This window comes from Triturus cristatus, chromosome 6 (assembly GCF_964204655.1).
Source record: "Triturus cristatus chromosome 6, aTriCri1.1, whole genome shotgun sequence".
Lineage (NCBI taxonomy): Eukaryota > Metazoa > Chordata > Amphibia > Caudata > Salamandridae > Triturus > Triturus cristatus.
In genome coordinates this window covers 561,730,389-561,754,273 of record NC_140589.1, presented here as the reverse complement: position 1 = coordinate 561,754,273, position 23,885 = coordinate 561,730,389, and the positions used below count along the sequence as shown (strand labels likewise).

Below are 23,885 nucleotides of genomic sequence, written 5' to 3'. Positions count from 1 at the left end.
AATATTATTACTTTGGTGCCAGGGGCATTGACGCTGTGGCTGCTATGTATTCCCTATGTAGAGGCATTCCACATTGAGAAAAAACGATTTTACATTACTGCTGACAACCTCGCCTGAGGCACTGAGTTGATCACTACTGGTAATCTTGCTAATGTAATCTTGTCTGATGTGGTCATTATTATAACACTATTAATATTAGTAGCTTGGGATGATTGTCATTTTACAAAAGTAGCTCCTATTACAGAAATAGCTGGAGACCCCTGGTCTATCCATATCTAAACCACTTTCTACATTTTGTGCCAGAATAGCAGACATTTGATTAACGAATCATTGACCTGTATGTACTATTAGCATGGATTTCTAACTTCCTGAAGAGTAAAAAAAAAATCCCTAAGGAATACACATGGAAAGACACTCCTCTTATGCCTGTCTTAAATATTGTCCACAGTGCACCTCAATCCAACCCAGCAGCCTCAGTTCAGCAGAATTATTACTTTGTTAATGCATGGTGGGAAAATTACCAGTGTTGTCAGGTATAATGTCATACCATCAGTGATGTCATTAATGATGTCAACTGTAATGTTGTCTGGCTTTTGGGCGTTTTTTTTGTAATCCGAATGTCCCTTTATTTAAAGAGGTTTCACTTAATAAACTTAAATAGTTGATAATTGGCATCTAAGACCTTGCAAGGCACCGAACACCTCTGAAACATATATTGGCTGATAAAGCACTATTTGGCAGGCAATGGTCTACATGAAAGTTCAGTTGTGCATATATATGGGAAACAAATTAAACTAACAGAGCATGTGGTCTTACCTTAATGCCTTTATTCAAATTCCCAGTATTTTTCTGATGGGAAAATGTCATTTCCAATGGAAATGTGACAAAGCGAGTCTTCAGTGACCCAAACTGGATATCTGAAAAATTCTTAGAAAAAAAATAACGTTTCAACATAAAATGTAAACTAGTGTAGGAATTCTTTATTGCCAATTAGTTAAAATCATTTCAATATAAAACAAATATGTATCCACTAAAGCATTAATAAGATTAGCATGTGATGAGTTATGACAATTGCAGAGTTAAAACATTGAGGCGAAGCCGCATTGTGGGAATATCAGGTTAAAAGCAGATGATTGCATTAAAATTAGCTTTCAACTGTTTGTTGTGGTTTGCTAGTAATTGAGGCAAGACTGCTTCTGGCTTCGGTTCATTCTTTGGTGTTAGTTGGAGGGAGCTGGTGTTTGCTGCATAAGCAGCCTTGCTACATATAGCAGAAACCTGGTAGCCTTGCATGATAACTGAAGTCCTTGACCGTTCAAGAGTGTCATTACTGTAGGCAGCAAGACCTGATGTGAAGCAATTTTTGCTTTAAAGGTTAGAGTGCAGGGCACACACACAAAAAGTGAAGTTAGCTTTCTTGGCTATGGCTGCATAGGCGGCATTGGCTGTCCGGCCAAGGCAGCTTCCAGGAAGGTATAAGGTCCTTTGATGGAAATACAGCTAGTCGAAATAGTAGGAGTGGTTTTTGAAAGGGCACTGCAATGTGGGTCATCAGATATAGCTGTGGGTACCAAGAAGTGTAGGAATGTAAAACTGCACATGTGTGCTGTTTCTGGGCAAGTTCTGCCTTATCAATGATCTGAGATTGTTGGTTTGCGGCCTTGGTAATTATTTTTTTGAAGGTGGTGAAGTCCAGTTTTGAGTTCAAGGCGTTATCTAGTTTTAAGTTGCGTATGGCCTGCTGGAGGACCATTGTCCACAAGTTTTATTTTTGATCTGCCTCCTTATTTCAGACCAACAGGTGGTGGCCAATGAAACTTGTGGGGCTGCCCTTATCTTCCAACAGAGTTTGATGAGGACACCACTCCTAAACGGGCTTTGGTGGAAACAGCCAAACTCCAGTCTGACCTGGGATTGAGATGCATGTTACGGAAGAGGCGTTTAAAGAGTGACAATTGGAGCAAGTTTAGTGCAGTTGCGATGCTCCCTTTTAACAATTCAGAGCCGTACGTGAGTGATGGAGGAAATTTTACTCTGATGGCCTGTAGCAAATAGTGTTGTGATGTGCTGCTAATCTTTTTTTGCAGCAGTTTTAACGCACACTGAAGCTTGTTGGCAATGGCTCTTCTGTGGGTGAGGTGCTCTCTGAACGATAATCGGGCGTCCATTACAACACCTAAATATTTGTATGACTTGAACAGTTCTAAGGGTTTGAAAAGGCTTTCCACGTGAAGTTTGGATAAATGCTGCGAGATGTGGATGAGAAGCATACCACTTTTGTTTAAAATTGTAGTTTAATTCCAAACCCAACATTTGTATGTATTCTGCCAATTGGGTAATTAAACGCTGGAGGCCGATCGGGGTTTGGCTTAAGAGGAAAATGTCATCAACATATTGAAGACACCTGAGCGGTTCATCGGCTAGTTTGGGAGAATCTCACACCCTTCCAGATAGTTGGTTGTTGAGGTCGGCCATATAGATATTGAATGAGCAGGCTTTAGGCCTGTGTGAGTAGGAATCAAAGTTGAGACACAACTTATGTCGAAAAGTGCTTAAACAGCCGCTTACATTTCATTAGTGTGCAGTGCAACCCATTGGGTGATCCGAGAGCAGAACATGGGCTGGGCTGTACACAAATGAAAATCAAGCTGCTGTTTAAGCACTTTTCGACATAAGTTGTGTCTCAACCTTGGATGATTCCCAACATTTTACTGGCTTTCATTATAGATGAACCATGGCAGACTCTGTCTGACCTTTTTGACCTCCGGTGGTTCAAAACACCATTCAAGGGTGTTCTTTGAAGTGTTGCCAGACATTATAACATTGTGTGATTGTTGCCACAATCAATTGCCTGTTAACTACCCACTTTGAGTTGCTTCATGGACTAGTGCTTGAAATTCATTTGACTGTGGGACTTCTGCCCCAATTTTTGGGTGTTTCCTGCATATACATTTCACATCCTGATAATGACTCTGCTCTAAATACTTATGCACAGGTGTCGAAACGTCAACAAAACAATATATGTGGACAGTGTTTTTAAGAATTTGATGGTGGGTTTCAGCACACGTTTGACAGGTGTTGATTTCAAACATTCTACTATCCCTATCAGCCACATGTATATAGTTCTGTACATAGCACGTATACACTTTTTTCACCATTGATCAGTTTCACTGCACCGTCGCCTTTTTTTTCTTTTCTGAGTTTTATATAGCGTGAACTTGACCCAAAGAGATCAGGTATCAGAGCGCTTTACACGAGCATCAGTTGCGTTCCATGAGGACACATTCATTTTTGTAAGGCACAGGGAGATTAAGTGATTTGTCCGGAATCACAGGATGCTGAGTGTCCATGACGAGACTCGACCGCGGTACACCAGATTTTAGGACGAGCACCCTAGCCATTAAGCCACATCCTCTCCCTTCGAGAAGCACCTTATCTTTCTACAAAAAATATGAGAATTGCATTATACGGTTAGGATTTTTTTTTTATATATTAAAAAATGGGATATATATAAATAAATGCACTAAAAGCATTAAGGTAACTTACTCTTCTGAGGGGTTTTCTAGTATCCCTGTTCTGTTGATTATCTTAGTGATGTGCCAGCACAATTCCACTGACAGGCACAACTGCCCTTCATGTGCCAAGTTAATCATTATCCATGCAAATGCTTGCAAGGTATCCTGCGCAAAGCAGCCCTCAAAGACCAAAAATCCCATTCAGCGACCCACAACTGTTTTCTGTTCAGCTATCCAATCACAATACCCTCCGTCACACTAGTTAGAACAGTAACTTTTTGTGTGCTCTTTCCCTCGTTGGTTGTGGTCTCTTTGTACTGAAAAAACTCAGTGTCCCTTCTCTGCACTCCCGTTTGAATGCTGCAGGCGTAACAGGCGCAGACAATCAGCTCCTACTTTTCTGAATCCTAGTAGATACTCAACTGAAAAACTGCCCTTCTTAGTCTCATCATCTACCATGCAATGGAGAGGAAGGGTGGTTCTGCTAGACCCCTGAAGTGTAACAACATGGACAAGATGCTTGCGATTTGTGTACTCTATAAAAAGGTAATCTCCCACTCATACCTCCCCCCATTCAGAAAATCCGAGGTGCTCACTAGCCCCAAAAAAAGCCAGTGGCTCTGGCTCCACCGCAGAATAATTCATCTCACACCCCTCCAAGGTTCATCAGGCAAAAAACACCACCTTTCCTTTACCATCAGCCATCTCCACCAACTCTGCACTTAAACATTTGGTACTTTATTTAGCTTAAGAGAAGTACATCTCATTAACTGTTGTCTCAAAAGCTCAGCAACATAACATGTCAAAATCCTTCAAGAATTTAGACAATTACACCATTAACCCTAAAATGAAACGTAATTGTTTTTTTATTTTCCAGGATCTATTGCTTTCTTACTGCGTTCGTTAAATATAAGTCTCAACCATGTACTAAAAGAGAGTGCCCCAAATGCGTTGCTGTAACCACTCTCAAATGAAACTATATTTAACTCTTCTCAGTACTGCAAATAGTACCAGATAATGCTTTTCAGTGCTCCAACCAAGTAACAAGATGGCATCTTTGAAAAACATGACCATATCCATCCCCTCAAAGGTCACTGGCATAAAGCGCTGAAACACTGCAGCTGTGAAAGACAGGACAAAAACATGCAGTGACATCTGCAAGTTCATGTGCAGACCTATTTAGGCTTATTTGCAGTGCCAATATGTCCATATTACAATGCCCATAAAACTTTAATTCTCTTTACTAGGCAGAATCTGGTTACTATAGTCACTCTTTTGTTTCAACTTCTCTTCAACATTAGGAAAAATCATCACAGGCGACACATCAGGAACATGTTCTGTCCTTTTGTTCTTTGTTTAGAAGCCCTCGTACAGCTTATCAAGGAATCCATTTCTGCAGGTCTGTTGCCTTTCCATTTTTGGTGGGCCTCTATCCTTAGGTTCAGGCTTAGTCTTTGACTTCGGCCAAACAGCATTTCTCATTTTGCTACAACTGGTCCATAATGTCTCCTGTTGTCATAAAGAAGGGTGTAAAACGTGTAGAGACCTGTGGGGAAGCCCGTCAATGGTCTGCATGGCGCTTGTATTTTAGTAGAGAAATAAGAAACTGAAGATAAAGGGATTAATTTATGAATAGATCACTGACCCAAAATTATTTATGATTGGTGTGAAAGAATGAGTATATAGGTGATTACTCAAATAAGTATTAAAATCCTGGCTAGTGAAAATGGTCTTATTAAAAATTTGCACTAAAACTGGTTCAGCAAACTAACAGCTATAGGCTTGATTATTATGCCATGGTATTAGGTGGTAATTTATCCCATCCAATAACTAACATTACCTCATCGATCTATATTTACAGGAGTTACTATACATATCACAATTAACAGTGGCACTTACAATTAGACTCTAGGCTCCTTTTAAGGTTGAAACACATTAATTCAATTTTATATGTGAATCATATAAGTATTTCTTTGAGTAATAGGATTGCTGTTCTCCCAATATTTTTATTTTGTTTTGCAATGGATAATTCCATACCATGATCCATAATGCTTCTGATCACCACTTTATAAAATTGGGAGGATTTTAATACTTCTATGGCATAATAATGTTTATGCTTTGCGGTCCCCACAGATAAGCAAATTGGCATTTGAAACCTAAGTTCTATCACTGAAGTTGAGTCTACTATGCCAATATTGCAGTGGGTGGTGATTTTAATAGATCTATTTCTGTGATATTCCTACAGATGGAAAATACTTTATAGCCAAAGGCCTCTGGTACTGGGCATGCTTATAACATATGCGTGTGATCAGCATTAGTATCACTACAACATGTACAAGCATATGCCTCCAAAAGCTAAATCTTCTGAAATTAAGGTCCCCTTGTACAAAATATGGCACTAACAGCAGTGTGCAGCTCTTTCTTCTGCAGTTACTCTGCAGTTACTCTTGGATGCAAGGTCTGTTGATGCACTTGACCAGTTGGTCTTTGAATAATATTTCCATTTCCATTTTATTGTCTGAAAGATCTTCTTAAATCTTTAAAGAAATGTCATACAGATCACTTGTATCACCCTAAGATTCTGCAAAATGAACTTTGGGTATAAAATTGTAAACTCTATTCCCAAGCATCTCAAAGGTTTGACGAATAACACCTTGTTTGCCAACAGGTCGGCTTTTCTCCCCAACAATGGCCCACAAGCTAGGTTTTAACACTGTTTTCGCCATCGTTTTTATAGGACCAAGGATCTGTATACTTCTGGCAGGCAGTGGCATACTAACAGCTACCATGCCTCATGTACACAAATAGATGAAATGAGAGACAAACACAGTACAGTAAATTCACTAGCTCATACAGTTCCTTCACCACAACAGCGCAGCCCTGTGGGATATGCAGCAACGATTCCACTTCTAAATATTCTGAGCCCTGCAAGCCACCCAAGAATAAATCCACATTTGAAACTAAAACAACACTGTAGATTCCAGGCGGTATAGGACTGTAGGTGCCAGAATATGTACTGGTGCACCCCGAAATACAGTGTCAGAACATCTCGAGGAGTGCCTTGCAGGTAAGGATGAGAGCACACCAGAAACCTAGCATGACTTGGTCACACAACTCCCCTACCCTATCGCTCAAAGCCTGTAGCACTTTTGAGGTGATGGATCTAAACATTGCAATGACAAAACATCTCTGGGAATGAGGGGGACTGTATTTCTGATACAGACCTATTTGATAACAAGCCTAGTAGCTTTGTGCTTTGGAGAGAGGCAGTTACACCAGATACCAGCTACAAGGGATTAAAACACCATAATATAAACTTCATAAACCTGAATCGTTTCACTCATTCAACATTACTTTGCACTGAGCAGAGTCTCCGGGTTGAGCGGCAGTCCCCCTAAGACTTCTAAAAAACAAACTGCTTCCAGGAGTGGACATCTACAAGGCAGGAACTTAGGAACAGATATTAGAAAGACTGGTCATTTGGGCAGGAAGCATTCACCACCAAACAAATCCGTGTTCCATCAACATTTGAGAAGATTTATAGAGTGTAGCTGAATAGGTTTGCCTAATTAGCTCATCTGTGAATTGATCAACGTAAGGCTCAAATATGAGTCCCATGGTACTTCAAAGGCACCAGCAAGTCTGTAGAAATAACAGGTGGAAAGGCAACTACTTGGGTACAATCTATCAAACAAAATATGTCTATATCCACTCCTATCCTCTCAAAGAGAAATACTCCCTTCAGGCAGTGGTTCCAAACCTGTGTCTCTACTTCTTAATAAAGACATCAAAAGGAACAAGAAACCTCTCTTTTGCCTTTTTCATTCTCAGGTTCCAACCAATGGAATTTCATGCATTAATCTGAATTAAAATGGATGCAACAACTGGGGCACTACAAGCCTTCTGGTGGTCATCAGTTTGAGCTGTGCAGTTGCCACCCTATTAAGAAGCTGCAGAATTGTTCCTTGACTTACGGGAAGCAACAGGAGAGGAAGGGAACAAAACAGGGAACACTCCTATTCCACTCAAATAAGTCAAACAATCAACAGAGGAGTGTATCAAAGTAATACCAAAATAGAAGAGCAAGCATGCTGGTAGTCGCAGTAAATTATTACTGTTGAAAAAAAACACTCTTTTTTTTATAAAAGCCCTCACTCACCAACCTAGTTGGTGACATGCTTCATCATTGGGCCCCACCAGGAGAGGCCGAATGCCACCCTAGTGTGCTACGACGCCAGTTTACTGCGGAGCTGGTAAAAAACGAGTGAAGTCAAGGTGAATTTGGTGAAATTTAAAAATGCCCAATTGTGACAAAAAAATAAACTTTATTAATTTTGCCAATCAGACATAGGTAAAAATATCTGTGTGGGATAACGAACTGACATTAGAAGTTCATATATTATGCCTGAAGGTGCGGTCAACATGTTTCTGCCTACATGAATATTAATCAGGCTTTCATCAGGACCAAAAGTGCAAAGTGTGAAGAACCCGGCGGTATGGGCGCACTAAGGCCCACCCTGACCAAGGGTTCGCAAGTGTTAAAAATATCAAAAAACACTTAAGAGTAGATTCCGTCAAGCGTAGAGAGGAACCGAGTTTATTCTAGCCAAAAAAAGGGAAAGGTTATGACAAACAAAGACATACAACATCAAGAAACACAAAAGACAAACAAATTTGCGTCAGTATGCTTCTAGAGAATGTCACAAATAGTAGACATGCATACGTGCTCTTCAAGGTGCACTTATGGTAGCAGTAACAAGAACGCTGGTGTTGCTATCTGTGGACTAGTGCAAATGAAAAGGACTACCATTGGAGTCCTCTTGGGAAAATAAGACGAGAGCGATCCCTCACTGATTAAAGGGGGCGGTTCTCAGGCAAAGCTGCAACCCGCTATTGGCTTAGATCCTCAGCGTCATAAGTTGGCAGGGTATGCTCAGACGTGAGTCCCTTGCTCACTTTGCCACTGGATTCAAGCAAGCCTGGCTGAAGACGGCTGAAATGCCAGAAACCGGTCCTAGGAAGCTTGTTTCCGGTCCAGGGAAGGCATGGCTTGGCAGTTCGGGCTGGACTGTTCCCATGAGGCACAGGGTCAGACTGATTTGCATATGGCCATGTCTGAACTGGGGTGGCAGAGTGGGCTAAAGAACGGTGATGGATCAAACCCAGATCTGTTGACTGGGTGTGAGTGTTTGATTGGTTCCGATGCTCCGTCCACCACCACCCCCTTTTGTACTACTTCTAGAAGCTGGCCTGTCTGTGTAATAAATGTGCAGTGACTGTCTGGCTTGTGATTGGCTGGTGTAACTGGCTCCAGGAGTCAGGATGGGTCTGCCCCGGTGGTGAGTGGAGAGATCTGCATGTTGATGGCAGGGAGGAGTACACCTGGGACCTGAATAGGGCTGGGCTTTCCCTACACAATGCTGGCTCCACCCCCTGTGGTGTGTCTGATATCCCTGGCCTGTCCTGTGAATAGGGAGAGGGGCTGAGCAAAACAAAGTGCTCAGGAACCAGTTGCATCTGGTTCGCCCCTTCACTGAACCTTTGGAGACAAAGGATTCTGTGTATAAAAGAGGGGCTGTGACCCCATGAAAATGTTCTTGTTCTTGGACTTGAATCGACCAGGGGCGTGCTGCTGCTGGGGCCCAGAGGAAGGCTTGCCTCCCTGGGCCCTGCCCAGCCCCTGGATGCCTGATGGACTTCTGGGACCTTTGTGGATTCATCTTTCTTTGCCCCAGGACCTTTGCCTTCTGCTAGCGCCTGGGCGCGCTTTTACTTATTTGGCCCTTTATTTTAGGAAGAGCGCGGAGGCCTTGCTGTGCTGCTTCCCAGGAGAGAAGGAATCCCCAGCTGAGGGATTCCCCCGTGATGCCGGCCTTGCGGGTGCCCACCCCGCTTATCTTTTGCTTTTGGTGCGCAGGTGCCCACCCTGTGTCTTCGTTGTGCTGGCGGGATTAAAGCGGGTGCCCATCCCGCTGATGTGAGCCCTTGCGGGTGCCCACCCCGCTTGTTGACTTTGTTTTCACCCCCGAGGGAGCCTACCCCTCATTTGCCGCTGTCGAAATCACCGCTGCGGCCCGAGTCGCGGGTCGGGCGGAAGTCAGGCAACGAGATGCCTGACGGCGGGCGGGACTTCCGGTTTTGAAGGGGAAGTCCCACGCACGCCGCTGCCACCCATGTAGAAGCCCCGGTCTGAAAGAGTGGACCGGGCGACGCGGAGAGAAGTCCTGGGCCCTAGGAGAGGACCCAGGTGAAGGACCATGCTGGGAGCTGCCTCGCGTCCCAGCGGGGCTCCCTTGAGTGGCTGGGAGCCTCGGGAGCCCCGTGAGAAGCGCGAGGCGGGCGGCATGAGCAGGAAGCCCCTGTCCCAGAAGAGGGACCGGGTGAAGAGAACAGCCGGTGATTGGAAGTGGCTGGGGGGGCTCCGTGCGAATCGCGGGTAGTGCCTGAGCGAGGCACAGTGCCGGACCTGTCTCGAGCGGCCCCGCCTGCCAGAGGGCCGCTCCAACATGGGGCACAACTGTTCCGAGCCTAGGTGGCTCCAACGAATAGGGGGCATGTATTTGGTTACCGAGCCTGTGTGGCTCCAACGCTTAGCCCACATTATTCATTCCTTAATTACAGAGCCCCGTGTGGTTCCAATGTGTGACATAATTGTTTTCAGAGCCTGCATGGCTCCAACGCTGGGGGTCCAGCTATTTTTAGTGTGTGACTGCATCGGTGGCATCTGTTATTGGAAATGCAAGTGCGCCCCATAAGGATTTGGTGCAAGTTCTGTTCTGTATTGGCGCATAATAATTTCAGGAGCCCCGTGTGGCTCCATAGTACTGGGGGACATGTTGTGTTTAGACCCTAAGTGGCTCCAACGTTTTGGCATATTGGGTCAAGGACCATTTGAGAACCCATGCGTCATTGTTGGCCTTCCACAGCTGCGCAGCACTTAGTGCCAGCTGCAGCGTTTAGGCCCTGTTCTTGTGCCCAGCAAGTAGTGGGCAGCTGCTACGTTTAGGTTCTAGTGCAACCTGGACCCTAATGTGATTTAGGTGTTATGGTGATTTATATACTAATGCGTTGGGTGTTAGGAAATGTACTGTGTGTAGTATGTTTTGCGCACCCTGTGTTTTATACCTCTCGATATGATTTCTGAATAGGAGGTTGTTTTACCTGTTTAGGTTGATGTTAGGGAGATTATACTTCCCTGTGTGATATACGCCCCTAGTGTAATTATACTTAGGAGGTAGGGTCTAATGTGTTAGACTTATGAGAAATTTCATAATGTGTTTATGCCCCTGTGATGTATACAGGATAGGTTTTATACCTGATTCTATTGTGATAATGCTGAGGTCATTATTGCGCCAGTAGTTACTGGTTGTGCTCTACAGTTATAATTTGTGTTACAGTTGGTATATGTCATAAATCAAAAGGGGGAATGGATCACTTGTAACTAGAAGTAGGGGTTCTTAAATCTTTGTTTGAAACTTTAACACCTAAATAGGTGTTATGAGAACCCTCAATAGCGTATTTTAGGGTGGTATGGGCGGTTTATCTTGATTCTCCGCCTTCAGAATACGCGTCAGCATTATCATTGGGTCTCTTGTTTTCCATGCTGCCTCCACCTGGAGGGAACCACTACTTCTTAGTAGTGATCAGTAATATTGGTGCAAAAGTGATGATAGTGAAGTTAAAAGTGTCGTGCCCACACTGCCCTCAAGGAATAAAATTTAATCTGGTGGGTGTGTGGGGAGACTATTAAAAATAGTGGTGCTGTAGGTTAGATTATGTAACCAGAGCACTTTAGGTGTCCATATCAAAAAGTCGACATGTTTCTGCCCATCTGGTGCCCCAGGAGGGGGTCGTGGGGCATTCTTCAGGACCTATTCGTAGTGAGAGCTGGTGATGCCCAGTTCTGGAAGTTGAAATATGGCTGTCTTCATAAATATGATAGCTAGCAATGTCGCAAGATTATTGTTACCTATAAAAAATTATGAGTGAAAATAATAAGAGACAATCAATGATACGAGCACCATATTTGGTGTTTGCTGGATGTTGAAAATTAGGTGAAGAAGATTAAGGAGTAAACAGAAAATGGCAATTCTTTGTGATACTGTAGAGCAACATATACAATGGCAAATCTCTGATATACTCTGTAAGGAAAAAGCCCTGGAAATACATATCTATTGGTACGGTACGTAGATCAATGTGCCAGGCATATTCTTCGATATGTTTCCCTTGGTCTGTAAACTATTTGGTTTGATTAAAGCAATGTTCCAAATAACGGAAATCGTGCAGAGCTTAGCGATAACTCGTCAACAAAACAGTTCAATAAGGAAGATCATTCTGTAATTTGGGCGATGTTTGCACTTAATATACTTCTAGATTGTATAAACATTTGAACTAAATGCGAACCGCAAACAAAACAAGGGTAGGGCGGATTACCTTGAAACGTGTCCGTATTTCGGCTTTGCCTTACCAGCATTAGCGTCTCGCCTATATTGGTAAAAAAACGGTAGAGGGGAAGGAAGGATGAGGAAGGGGAGGTAGGGAAGGGAAAAGGGAGACAAGGGCATGGGAAATTACAAATACCGTTAGGTTGTTGTTCGTGAAAGCGGCTTCTTGATCGTCAGGAGGATTGTCCTTCCGTACCTCCTTTGCGGGCTGAGCACGACTTGCGCTGACGCTGGCTTGCAGGACTCGTGGTGAACGAGATCCCGTGTCTTGCCGATTTTAACTCTATGTGTAAAAACTAACAAAGGACTTAGGAATTGTTCGTTAAAAGTGTTCAATAAAGTGTAACTGACATGAGTTCTTGTCGGTTGAAAAGGGTAAAGCCACTATACATGGTTGGGATAGACCAGAAAAATATTTTATGAGGATAAGATACGTAAGGTGCCGATGTGGCCTGTATATATATATGTTCCATTCTGGAAAAAAGGGGAGTAAAGAGCGAGTCAAAAAAACCACTTATTTGGCGTATAAATCAGATTGCAGCAACTGGTCAGATGACATGTACATTATTTGAAAGTGAGCCAAGGTATATTATCGTTCAGACCTTTAGTATCTGTACTGAGGCGGTGGACCCACCTCTGTTCTCTTTCAAAAAGAATTCTTTCAGCATTGCTCTTACATCCTACCAATGTTTCGATTATGATCCATTTTAGATCATCCACAGAGTGATCCTGTTCAATGTAGTGACGACTCATTTTGGTAGTTTCACGTTTACATTTCACATTACTTCTGTGTTCACAGATTCTCCCCTTTATTTTCCTGCACGACATTCCGATGTACCTGAGGTTGCATGGACAAGTGATCATGTAGATTACAAAGGCTGTGTTGCAGTTGGTGTGCTGTTTTATAGTCCATTTTAGATTTGGTGTCAGTTGAATAATCTTAGTTGGTGTCGTGAGATGACACACCGAACATTGTCCACATGGGTAGTGACCTGTAACTGGTTGTAAATCCCATAGGGTATTTTTCAATTTTGGCGGAGCTGAAGGTCGTGTGTGCACCAGAATATCTTTCAAATTTCTGGTCCTCTTATTCGCAAACCTTGGTTTTTGCCATTTCAAATCGCCTGAAATCAGAATTCGCCAGTTTCTGTTCATTATTTTCTTAACAGCGTTGCTTGCTGTACTGTAGGTGGTGACACAGGCCGGTGTATTATCTGCGGGGTTCCTTGATGTGGTTTCCAGTAGACATTCCCTAGGCTGGTTCCTAGCTCTTTTTTTGCATTTTGAGATAATTCTGGTTGGATAATCTCTTCTTAGCAGTTTGGAACTTAAGTCGTCCGCTTGTTTTTTGTATTCTGCTAAATCACTGCAGTTACGTTTGAGCCGTAGGAACTGGCTGTATGGTAGGTTTTCTTTCAGTGGGCGTGGATGGAAACTATTGAATGAAAGGAGACTGTTTCTGGCAGTTGGTTTGAAGAATGTTCGTGTTTTAATGGTATCCTCTTCAATGTAAATGGTGAGGTCCAGAAAGTCTAGCTGTATGTTGTTAGCTGTGTAGGTGAACTTCAGAAATTTATCTTGTGCGTTCATCCATTGGTGAAAATTGCTAAGACTTTCCTGGTCACCTTCCCAAATCACCATGATGTCATCAATGTATCGTTTCCAAAAACGGATGTTGGTGTTATATGGGTTTCTTGGATTTTGTATGTACATTTGTTCAAATGCGCTAACGTAGAAAAGAGACAAAAAAAGACTTGAAGAAATTAACAAGGACATGGATGAGACCAAAGACTATATCACCAACAACAAAATACAGAAATTAGGTAAAGACCTGAAACGCTTTTCCATGGAAAAGATGCATCCATACAGCAAAGATGATTATGAGATGCCGGACTATCAGTCTGATACCGAGAATAGCGGAACTTCAAGTGATAACTCTGACTGGAACACCACTGACACGAGACAATCAAGAAGGAACCGTGGCCCTTACAGACGCCAACAACAGCGGAGACCCAACTTTTGGCGTACTCCACAATTTGGGAATCAACATCCAATCCCTTTTCAACCATATAGACCAAACTTCCAAGGCTGGATGAATCCCTATACTACAGGGCCCCCACCAATGGGACAATATATGGGACCATACATGCAGCAACCGCCTTTTTTAGGACGTGGCCAAACCAATCAGAGGGGACGAAGAAAAGGTGTTACATGGACAGACCAAGAAAGACAAGTCCAAACCAGGAGCATGTCCAACATAACCAAGGACAAACCAGGAACGAGCACGACTCGCTAGTAATCAACCTGACAGACATAACCCTTACAGAAGCTCAAGAAAAAGTGCTGAACAAAGGACTTGGATACGTACCAACCCCTAATTTGGATATTTTCAAAACAAAATGCGAAGTCTCAGAATTTTGCAGGAAATTGAAACTGAAAGCCTTTTTCTCTGACAAAGAGACAGAGCAAAAAGAAGGCGATACGTCTCTGCGCCTTAAATCTACCTTTTGTCCTTTAAACCATCAGGTCCCTATTGAACTCCTAGCTTTTGAACAAGCCATAATGAAAGAAATCGGCGAACTAACAGATTTGAAAAAACCATTCATGAATCTAACTAAAGCAGAAAAACAAGCCTTGGAGACATTGAGAAACAATAAAGACATAATAATAAAGCCAGCAGATAAGGGAGGAGGTATTGTTCTGATAAGTAAAGAAGGCTATAACCATCAATGCCTTGACCTATTGTCAGATGAGAAATTCTATACTCCAATCACTACTGATCCCACAGCGAGATTGCAGCAGACAATCAAGATTATGGTGGAAGAAGCCGAAATCAACAGATGGATATCGCGTAATGAAGCGGATTTTCTGAGAACGACCTCACCAAAAATACCATACTTCTACTCCCTCCCCAAAATACACAAGGAGAGGAGACCACCTCCAGGTCGCCCCATTGTGTCGGGTATAGGATCAGTCCTAGAACCGCTCTCACAATTTGCGGACCATTTTTTAAAACCATTGGTCCAACAAACACCTACCTATTTGAAAGATACTCGCGACCTACTAAACTTCCTGCAGAATGAAAACTTCTCTTCCGAAACAATGCTTTTAGTAGGTTTCGATGTAGAAAGTTTATACACCAGCTTACCCCAACAGAAAACACTTGAAACTTTAGAGACAATACTCTTTGACCAAAACTGGACATATCAAACCCCTAGACATTTCATCCTACAATGCTGTACCATGGCTCTTAAGGAAAACTATTTCGAATATGAAGGGAGACTTTACCAACAGCGACACGGAACTTCGATGGGGAGTACCTTTGCGCCTAGCGTAGCGGGACTCTACGTTAGCGCATTTCAACAAATGTACATACAAAATCCAAGAAACCCATATAACACCAACATCCGTTTTTGGAAACGATACATTGATGACATCATGGTGATTTGGGAAGGTGACCAGGAAAGTCTTAGCAATTTTCATCAATGGATGAACGCACAAGATGAATGTCTGAAGTTCACCTACACAGCTAACAACATACAGCTAGACTTTCTGGACCTCACCATTTACATTGAAGAGGATACCATTAAAACACGAACATTCTTCAAACCAACTGCCAGAAACAGTCTCCTTTCATTCAATAGTTTCCATCCACGCCCACTGAAAGAAAACCTACCATACAGCCAGTTTCTACGGCTCAAACGTAACTGCAGTGATTTAGCAGAATACAAAAAACAAGCGGACGACTTAAGTTCCAAACTGCTAAGAAGAGATTATCCAACCAGAATTATCTCGAAATGCAAAAAAAGAGCTAGGAACCAGCCTAGGGAATGTCTACTGGAAACCACATCAAGGAACCCCGCAGATAATACACCGACCTGTGTCACCACCTACACAGCAAGCAACGCTGTTAAGAAAATAATTAACAGAAACTGGCGAATTCTGATTTCAGGCGATTTGAAATGGCAAAAACCAAGGTTTGCGAATAAGAGGACCAGAAATTTGAAAGATATTCTGGTGCACACACGACCTTCAGCTCCGCCAAAATTGAAAAATACCCTATGGGATTTACAACCAGTTACAGGTCACTACCCATGTGGACAATGTTCGGTGTGTCATCTCACGACACCAACTAAGATTATTCAACTGACACCAAATCTAAAATGGACTATAAAACAGCACACCAACTGCAACACAGCCTTTGTAATCTACATGATCACTTGTCCGTGCAACCTCAGGTACATCGGAATGTCGTGCAGGAAAATAAAGGTGAGAATCTGTGAACACAGAAGTAATGTGAAATGTAAACGTGAAACTACCAAAATGAGTCGTCACTACATTGAACAGGAACACTCTGTGGATGATCTAAAATGGATCATAATCGAAACATTGGTAGGATGTAAGAACAATGCTGAAAGAATTCTTATTGAAAGAGAACAGAGGTGGGTCCACCGCCTCAGTACAGATACTAAAGGTCTGAACGATAATATACCTTGGCTCACTTTCAAATAATGTACATGTCATCTGACCAGTTGCTGCAATCTGATTTATACGCCAAATAAGTGGTTTTTCTGACTCGCTCTTTACTCCCCTTTTTTCCAGAATGGAACATATATATATACAGGCCACATCGGCACCTTACGTATCTTATCCTCATAAAATATTTTTCTGGTCTATCCCAACCATGTATAGTGGCTTTACCCTTTTCAACCGACAAGAACTCATGTCAGTTACACTTTATTGAACACTTTTAACGAACAATTCCTAAGTCCTTTGTTAGTTTTTACACATAGAGTTAAAATCGGCAAGACACGGGATCTCGTTCACCACGAGTCCTGCAAGCCAGCGTCAGCACAAGTCGTGCTCAGCCCGCAAAGGAGGTACGGAAGGACAATCCTCCTGACGATCAAGAAGCCGCTTTCACGAACAACAACCTAACGGTATTTGTAATTTCCCATGCCCTTGTCTCCCTTTTCCCTTCCCTACCTCCCCTTCCTCATCCTTCCTTCCCCTCCCCCGTTTTTTTACCAATATAGGCGAGACGCTAATGCTGGTAAGGCAAAGCCGAAATACGGACACGTTTCAAGGTAATCCGCCCTACCCTTGTTTTGTTTGCGGTTCGCATTTAGTTCAAATGTTTATACAATCTAGAAGTATACTAAGTGCAAACATCGCCCAAATTACAGAATGATCTTCCTTATTGAACTGTTTTGTTGACGAGTTATCGCTAAGCTCTGCACGATTTCCGTTATTTGGAACATTGCTTTAATCAAACCAAATAGTTTACAGACCAAGGGAAACATATCGAAGAATATGCCTGGCACATTGATCTACGTACTGTACCAATAGATATGTATTTCCAGGGCTTTTTCCTTACAGAGTATATCAGAGATTTGCCATTGTATATGTTGCTCTACAGTATCACAAAGAATTGCCATTTTCTGTTTACTCCTTAATCTTCTTCACCTAATTTTCAACATCCAGCAAACACCAAATATGGTGCTCGTATCATTGATTGTCTCTTATTATTTTCACTCATATTTTTTTATAGGTAACAATAATCTTGAGACATTGCTAGCTATCATATTTATGAAGACAGCCATATTTCAACTTCCAGAACTGGGCATCACCAGCTCTCACTACGAATAGGTCCTGAAGAATGCCCCACGACCCCCTCCTGGGGCACCAGATGGGCAGAAACATGTCGACCTTTTGATATGGACACCTAAAGTGCTCTGGTTACATAATCTAACCTACAGCACCACTATTTTTAATAGTCTTCCCACACACCCACCAGATTAAATTTTATTCCTTGAGGGCAGTGTGGGCATGACACTTTTAACTTCACTATCATCACTTTTGCACCAATATTACTGATCACTACTAAGAAGCAGTGGTTCCCTCCAGGTGGAGGCAGCATGGAAAACAAGAGACCCAATGATAATGCTGACGCGTATTCTGAAGGCGGAGAATCAAGATAAACCGCCCATACCACCCTAAAATACGCTATTGAGGGTTCTCATAACACCTATTTAGGTGTTAAAGTTTCAAACAAAGATTTAAGAACCCCTACTTCTAGTTACAAGTGATCCATTCCCCCTTTTGATTTATGACATAATCTATGGAAGAAGAATGGATGACTATCTCTTCTTGCTCCCCTCTTTCTTGATTGGATGACAGTTGGTATATGTTCTACATTTACAATTGGTGATTTGTGCTAATTCTGACAGTGGTCCATGTGGCCCTGTCTTGTGTAAATAGTCCCCTGTAAAATTCTGCCCAGTGCCAGTTGGCACAGTGTAAACTATGTGATTATCATCTAATGTGTATAATACAAAGGCTATGTTTTATATAAACGTTGTGTGGAGCTTCTTTTGTGGTGGGCCTAGGGTGTTGTTGCTGTGTGCGCGCGCAAACGCTTTACACATTGCCTCCGGGATAAGCCTGACTGCTCGTGTCAAGCTACCAAGGGGGTGAGCAGGGGTTATCTTTGGCGTGTAACTCCCCAGCCCTGACTTAGAGTGGTGGTCTCTGCCTGGCTTTGGCGCAAGCCCTAGCCAACCAGAAATCCCATTTCTAACAAGTAACAAGAACGCTGGTGTTGCTATCTGTGGACTAGTGCAAATGAAAAGCACTACCAATGGAGTCCTCTTGGGAAAATAAGAAGAGAGCGATCCCTCACTGATTAAAGGGGGATCCAGGTGCCCAAGTAACGTTAAATACTAGCAGGTGAACTAGGCCAACATGTAAGCGGCCAAACGTCAAAATGCTACTGGGCAAAACGAGATTACATAAAGAAACGTAATATTCTTACAGAAGGTGCAAAAGTTCGAAGCACCGTGGGTCACGTGAGGGGGGTGGTGGCGGAATAGCACACCCTAAGTAAAAGAAAGAAACAAAGAAATGACAAAGGAAAGTAAATGCCGGGACTAAATATAGCAAGAATGAATACTTAGCTGCTGATCGAAATGTAACTCACGCCTACAGCGCCAGGCACCCGTTATGGACCTAAGCACTCCCTCGTCATAAACGGACCCCAACGATAAGGAAATATAAAGCCAAGTAGGACAAAGACGGGTCACGTGGGACGTCGCGTCACGTCCTGGTAACGTGGGTCGTACAGCACAAGCCGGTGCTAAGGCTGAGCCAATCAGCGGGAGGTATCTAAGAACGCGTCAGAATGACGCTGAGGATCTAAGCCAATAGCGGGTTGCAGCTTTGCCTGAGAACCGCCCCCTTTAATCAGTGAGGGATCGCTCTCGTCTTATTTTCCCAAGAGGACTCCAATGGTAGTCCTTTTCATTTGCACTAGTCCACAGATAGCAACACCAGCGTTCTTGTTACTGCTACCATAAGTGCACCTTGAAGAGCACGTATGCATGTCTACTATTTGTGACATTCTCTAGAAGCATACTGACGCTAATTTGTTTGTCTTTTGTGTTTCTTGATGTTGTATGTCTTTGTTTGTCACAACCTTTCCCTTTTTTTGGCTAGAATAAACTCGGTTCCTCTCTACGCTTGACGGAATCTACTCTAAGTATTTTTTTATATTTTTAACACTTGCGAACCCTTGGTCAGGGTGGGCCTTAGTGTGCCCATACCGCCGGGTTCTTCATACTTTACACTTTTGGTCCTGATGAAAGCCTGATTAATATTCATGTAGGCAGAAACATGTTGACCGCACCTTCAGGGATAATATATGAACTTCTAATGTCAGTTCGTTATTCCACACAGATATTTTTACCTATGTCTGATTGGCAAAATTAATAAAGGTTTTTTTTTACACAATTGGGCATTTTTAAATTTCACCAAATTCACCTTCACTTCACACTTTTTTTACCAGCTCCGCAGTAAACTGGCGTCGTAGCACACTAGGGTGGCATTCGGCCACTCCTGGTGGGGCCCAATGATGAAGCATGTCACCAACTAGGTTGGTGAGTGAGGGCTTTTATAAAAAAACGAGTGGTTTTTTTCAACAGTAATAATTTACTGCGACTACCAGCATGCTTGCTCTTCTATTTTGGTATTACTTTGATACACTCCTCTGTTGATTGTTTGTTCCTTGAATTGCCTTCTCAGTCTTTGTGTTTTGTGAGTTTATCGTTCACTGCTGTAGGAATCACAGCACATAGCGTCCATGCAGGGCAGCCTGTGACAAGTTACAACCATTGATATCTCATAATCCTGATAGCATTTTTTTAAATGTCCTTAATGGCCAGACAAGGACAATTTACAACTCTCCTCAGTGCTATAACCCCTTTCAATTCTAAGGATACCTCAGCTAAAGGGAACATCTCCTTGTGATCCCAGGCACTAAGACAAGCTCATTGAGAAGAATTTTGCAAGCCTTGCTACAGCAGATGTTATTAGCCCGGCTTCTATCATAGCAGCTCATTGTATCTTTTTTGCAATTACTTCTTCAAAGGTCTTCTAGTATTCATGTGTATGCGGGCACTTCCCACCATAGCTGTTCCCCTTAGGCCATTAATATTTAAGATTAGATCTTTGGATAATAGATTTCCTTCCTTTGTAAAACACTTCTTCTTACCCATCAACTGTGGGCTTCATGATTGCCATGTTAGTACGTGGACTGCAACAGATTGTTCTGGAAACATGGTTTGAAATTCCTCCAATGGAAAACTTCATTACCTTGCTTTTGATTTCCTAATGGGGCTTCCTTTGGACACACTGATAACAGTGTCTACTGATTACAATTATCAGGCATTTTATCCACAAATGTCTTCAGTGCTACTGTCAGAACCTCAGATTTGACTTTGGTTAACATCAATTCTATCTTCACATCATCTGATTTATTGTTTCTGGCACTTGTATATCATTACCTATTGTAAAAAAACATTTTCTTGATCAGTATGGAATAGGCACTTAAAGCTTGCTTTTTAGTCACTTCACTTCAAATTGGCATAACGTAGATTCTGCTATTGAAGGCATACAATCAATGCATAGGTGTGCATCTGTAGCAATTTGAGATATTCTTGTGAAAAATCCATGCCCTAGAATTGAAGGTGAGTTGCTTGTGCACAGAAGAACTCTACTGCTTCATAGGCCAAAAAGAAGGGTATTTTGAGCTTCATCAAACAGACTGTGCGGAAGATCCAGTATATTGAGAAAATTGAGAAGCTGCGCTGCCTAAATATTGGAAACTGTACTGAAACAAGATTCGGCTGACCACTAGAATGGTCTGAAGTTAACACATTTAGAAGCCTACAAAAAAGCAAAGCAAAGGGTAAAATCAGAAGGTTCTAACAAGCTGTTTACTATAAATTGGGCCGATCAGTCTTCTCTCCTATTTTGAATGAGTTTGCTTAAAGGCCTTTGGAATTTGCTCACTAGAAAAAGCCAAAACAGATCAACTGCACGTTGTCATCTTCTTGACAAGAAGGCATGTAGGCAAATATGGACTGCTCACTTATTAAATTATGTATTACCTTCATGTCTAGCAAAAGAAAGACATTCAGCTGGATTTGGGGCATGGGAGGATGACTTGCCCATTCAACTGAAAGAAATGAGTCAATGTCAATCAAGTCCATAATATGAACCTCACTGGAACATTCCACAGAGATTGCTTGGAGTGCTTGTCATGTCAGGCCACACTTACAAACTACAGATTAGTATTCATGATGGATCAAAACTTTAAATATGGGAATAGGAGGCATTTATGTTTCAAACCTAGTATTATTTTGGCAGTGCTGCCTACATGTATTTATTGATTCATCTATGTCAGGCTGCAACAGGGGGTCAACAAATGGCAACTGCCAAGTAGAAATCCATACCTCTTTCACAACGTGTTCTAGTTCTGTGTTAAACCAGTTCAGATCAGCCTGGCGACACAGTCTGTCTTCTAGAATACGACGAAGCTCGTGCTGCCAGAAAGAGACTACCATTGTGCTGTCTTCGCGGTCTTCACTTGATAGCCTTTGCAGACACTATGTGAGGGTAACCAGAAAAAGGATTCATTGACATTTCTAGCAGAAAACATTACTTGCACTCCTTATGGAATCACATTAGGTTATCCAATAGGAGGTTACAACAGTGCACACAGGATTAAGTCTCCTATACGATAACTCAATATTGACGACATAATGGCCATTGCGTGAGACCTATATTAAAACTAGGACTGTGAGATTCATTCTCTGTTATGTTCTATTTGAGAACCCACTTTTAAAGAGGCAAACCACTGGACTGGATACTTTATACAGTTGTCAAGTGTCAGAGACCTCGCAAATGATATGTAAGGGCAACGTGGTCCAAACCCACAAAGTCTGGACCTTCGGTGCCATTCGCAAATGTTTAGAAATAGAGTTGTCACTGAGCACCTTACATCAACATGTTTGGACCTTGAATAGGTAGGGCTAACAGAGAGATACAGGCCACCAATAAATAGGGTATTTACAGGAAGTGTGTAGGAACGTGTTGTATGAAAACTCAAGACAGAAATGCTGTCACTGAAAAAATTAAAAAGATTTACATAAGAATTAGGCGCATTGGAAACTGATATACACTTTTAACAGGCTGCCTCTAGTTCATTAAATTTGCCATAATGGTACAGCAACCTGGGTACCTAAAGGAAAGGGTGGTGTGTAAATGTATCTTGCAAACGAACTCAAAATACCTTGAGAATGAGTTATTCCTCCAAGCCAAGAGCTAGAATAGGTACACAGGGCACAGTGACACACAGTAGTGGCAGTCAGTGGTACTGATGGTGGACAACTCTAATAGTATGTAGAATACAGGACCACTTGTAGGTGTGGAGTTGGTGGTCTCAGCTCAATCAAAAGGGGGTGGGCAGTAAATCCAGCACACCATACACTCTACAGTACAACGACACATAAATGATCTTTTCCACAACTAGCATCATTTTGCTGAATGTTTATTGGTTTTACCAGTGGTGCCTTTTTCGTTCCTTCACCCTTTAAGAATTTCGAAAGCCAATGTAAAACAAACACTTCTCTGAACAGGTTTTCATGAACAATTTAAGAAAACAAGAAACTAGTCATTTGAGAATGTTCAGAACCAAAATTAGACTCATTAACTAAAGTAGTTTTACTCTTTCTCTATTCCCTTCCTCGTCTGTTCAGATGTGGCATATAGACACATATGCGTCAAAAGCAAAGGTTGTATGTGGTAATTTTCAAGGGATAATCTCAAGTTATTTTACAAATTGTTTTGTGGCACTTAGAGCTGAACTAGTTCTAAATATTAAAAAATACAATCCAATGTGTCTGCATAGTTTCTGGATAAGACTAATTCACTGTTATGAATGTGCGTCATTTCATCTCTGCAGTAAGCATAAACTGACCTGGTATGAAAAATATTAAGTTTTACATCCTCGTCTCTGAAAACTGCGTCTACTGTTGTGGATTAAGATCAACTCAGTGTGGAAGAGCCTTACCTGGAATGCTTTATTTATATCTCTCAAAGAGAAGAGGTAGTGCTGGCGCCCTGGAGTTGGAGATGGTAGCAGAGTCTTCTTCACAGATGCCACAAGCTGGCATGATGCCTTCACGAGCGCAATATGCAGCTCTTCCGCTAAGGGCAGGCCCTCCTTATCGCCCATGTTGGCCTGTTAATGGAAAGTAGAAACCGTCAGGAAGGGGAATACATGGTTATCTTGCATCTCTTTAGTATTCCGTTCTTCTTGCCCGATCTCCGATTGCTCCTTCTCTTCATCCTTTACTATGAATATTTTTTCTGCCACTCACTGATTTTGCACCTCTACTTGCGACCCCGTCTATGATCTTTATATGGTGTCATCATGTGAGGGTGGTGTAGTCGACTCTGTGTGCTAGGTTTAAGGTGCCACTAGCGGACCGTGCCTCAGCTTCAGTGTGGCTGCTGATATGACGCAGGCCCACAGTATGTGGCGCATGTGTGTCAGGTGGAACTTGTGTGTGTCTTAACTGACTGG

The 23,885-nt window shown here is 42.3% G+C and overlaps 1 protein-coding gene across 1 annotated transcript in view; it reads right to left on the bottom strand.

The window, feature by feature from the left end:
• The window catches only part of LOC146817397 (dynein axonemal heavy chain 5-like), a 1,608,734-nt gene that overhangs the window by 491,606 nt on the left and 1,093,243 nt on the right, over window positions 1-23,885 (bottom strand). The window contains exons 64-66 of the mRNA XM_085609634.1: window positions 23,370-23,540; window positions 21,751-21,903; window positions 817-927 (exon numbers count right to left, since the gene is read on the bottom strand). Coding sequence (XP_085465760.1) covers window positions 817-927; window positions 21,751-21,903; window positions 23,370-23,540 — 435 coding nt within the window. The remainder of the gene's footprint in view (window positions 1-816; window positions 928-21,750; window positions 21,904-23,369; window positions 23,541-23,885) is intronic.